General features: G+C 22.4%; 1 protein-coding gene across 1 annotated transcript; it reads left to right on the top strand.

Annotated features, from left to right (window-relative positions):
• PRSY57_1204300 (hypothetical protein) lies at nucleotides 1-2221 on the top strand (the record flags this gene model as incomplete). Its single annotated transcript, XM_012908473.2, has 3 exons — nucleotides 1-1552; nucleotides 1640-1807; nucleotides 1909-2221. Coding segments are annotated over 3 exons (2033 nt in total), but the record flags the coding sequence as incomplete, so codon positions are not given.
• Nucleotides 2222-2452: the final 231 nt, after the last annotated feature.

Genomic DNA, 2452 nt, shown 5'->3' on the forward strand with positions numbered 1-2452 from the left:
GTAATACTTATAAAAAGGAAAAAAAAAAAAAAAAAAAAAAAAAAAAAAAAAACCAAACAGGTGAAGAAAATATTAAAAATAAAAAAGATCATATATATCAAAATAATATCACGAACCAACAAAGTGATATAAAAAATGATTACAAAAAAATAAATCATCATAACATTAACAACAAAAAAAATAAAATATTTTGTCAAGATGATCAAAACATATTCAATATTAATCATGCCTTTCAAATTCATGAGACTGTACAAAATAATCTTATAATCCAACCGAGTGACACTACTCAAAGTAATACTTATTTAAATGAAGCCACAGCTAGCCAAAATGATGACAATAATAATGAGGACTCATCTAATGAAATGGGTATGTTCAAAAAAATATTTTACCGGATAAAGAAAATTATTGTGGATAAAAAAGGAACTCCAATAACAAATGAAAATGATGTAGATAATGATATGTGTGAATTGAATGTTATGGAAAATAATATGACTAACATTCATTCAAATAATAATAATAATAATAATAATAATATAAATAATAATATATCTACTCATATGGATGACATTATAGAAGAAGAATCAAACGAAGAGGTGTTCGCCATAAATAGAAATACGGATGGATATATTAATACAAGAGAAAATATAAATGTTAGTACACATGTATCTAGACAAATGATAAATTTAAGTGAACTTAATCCAAATGATCTTTTATGTAATGTAAGTGAGTATGAAGAAGGACAAAATATTAATTCTTTATGGAATGATAATAATAATAATAATAATAATTTTTTGGTTGGTAGTTTGAATGCTCTTCATCCTATTAATAATAATTTAAGAAACGAAAATATACATAATGACAATATAAATAATACTCATATTAATTATGATAACAGTAATTCTTATGAGAACCCTATACATATTTTATCCTTTAGTTTTAAAAATATATATAATAAGATATCGTCATATATAAATGAACATATTACCCATATAAAAGAAAAAATTAAAAAGTATTGGTTAGAACGAGTACAAGAAGCTAATATACAATTAAATAGTCCTAGACCAGTACATACAAGAAATACAACAAATATAAATACCAATATCAATATTAGTGAGGATGAAAATGATGACCCTAGTTGTCTTCAAATTCTTTTTTTTATGGGTTTAATCTGTAAGTTCCCTATACTTTGGATTATTGGTTCTATTGTTTTTTGCATTACTCCAAGTGAACATAAAAAGACAAAAACATGGTCCCTAGTAAATACATTTTTTGCTCTTCTAAGTATTATATACTTTATAACTACTACAAATTTTCGTTTAAGAAAACCAACATTTTTTGTAATCCTAGAACAAAATGTAGAAAATAAAAATATATATCCAAAAGGAATATTGAAATATAATAATATGATACATCATAAACATATAATAATTGATCAGTCATCAATACATAAGTGGAAAGATTTACATACCAACAAAGTTTACAAGACATCAGAAAATTATTTTTTAAATAGAAATTTTCTTTCATCTCAGAAACCGGATTCTAACATATTACTGTAAAGAAATAACATGGAAAAGGCAAAAAAAAAAAAAAAAGAAAATATATATATATATATATATATATATCCATTTCATTCTTGCAGAAGCGATACTATCTATAAACTTCTAAACCGGATACAAGTAACAGTAACATTTGGAAAAGGAAATATTTATTCAAGTGATAATATTGAAAAGATGAAACCATTTCTTCAAAATCTAAGAACAAACATGGACCCAATTTCGTATGATAAACTAACCATGACAGATGAAGAGTAATAATAAAATGAAATATATATATATATATATATATATATTTGTATATTTGTGTTTATTTATATATTTATTTACATATCATGTTATTTTTTTTTGATAGCATCCCAGATGACTTTTTTGGAAGTGGCCTAAGATGTGAAAGAACGTACAATAATCATAATCAGAATATTAATGAACCACAACAAAATAAAGAAAAAGAAAAGTGGTACCTCTTTTGGAAAGAAGAAGAAATAAATAATTCACATAACAAAAATATTTACAATATTTCAATTCCTGTTGGTGAAATATTCTTCTTCAAAAGTGAATATAATTGTAGAATAGCGTTTCTATATCCAAAGTCTATTCTACATGATCAAAACGATATCCCCTCGAATTTTGTTGAAATACAAAAAATTATAATAAAACCATTTTAAACATTAATAGATATACCAATGTTATGAAAATATATTATTTTTATATATTCATATAATCATCACATGTATAAATATATGTATATATATATATATATATATATATATATTTCTTTTTTTTGTTTCTATACCAATTTTTTGTAAGAAAATAAATATGTATTATTTGTTAATTTCTTTTCTTTTTAATCATACTTGTTTTTTGTTATCTTTTTTTTTTTTTTTTTTTTTTTTTTT

The sequence above is a fragment of the Plasmodium reichenowi genome, chromosome 12 (assembly GCF_001601855.1).
Source record: "Plasmodium reichenowi strain SY57 chromosome 12, whole genome shotgun sequence".
NCBI lineage: Eukaryota > Apicomplexa > Aconoidasida > Haemosporida > Plasmodiidae > Plasmodium > Plasmodium reichenowi.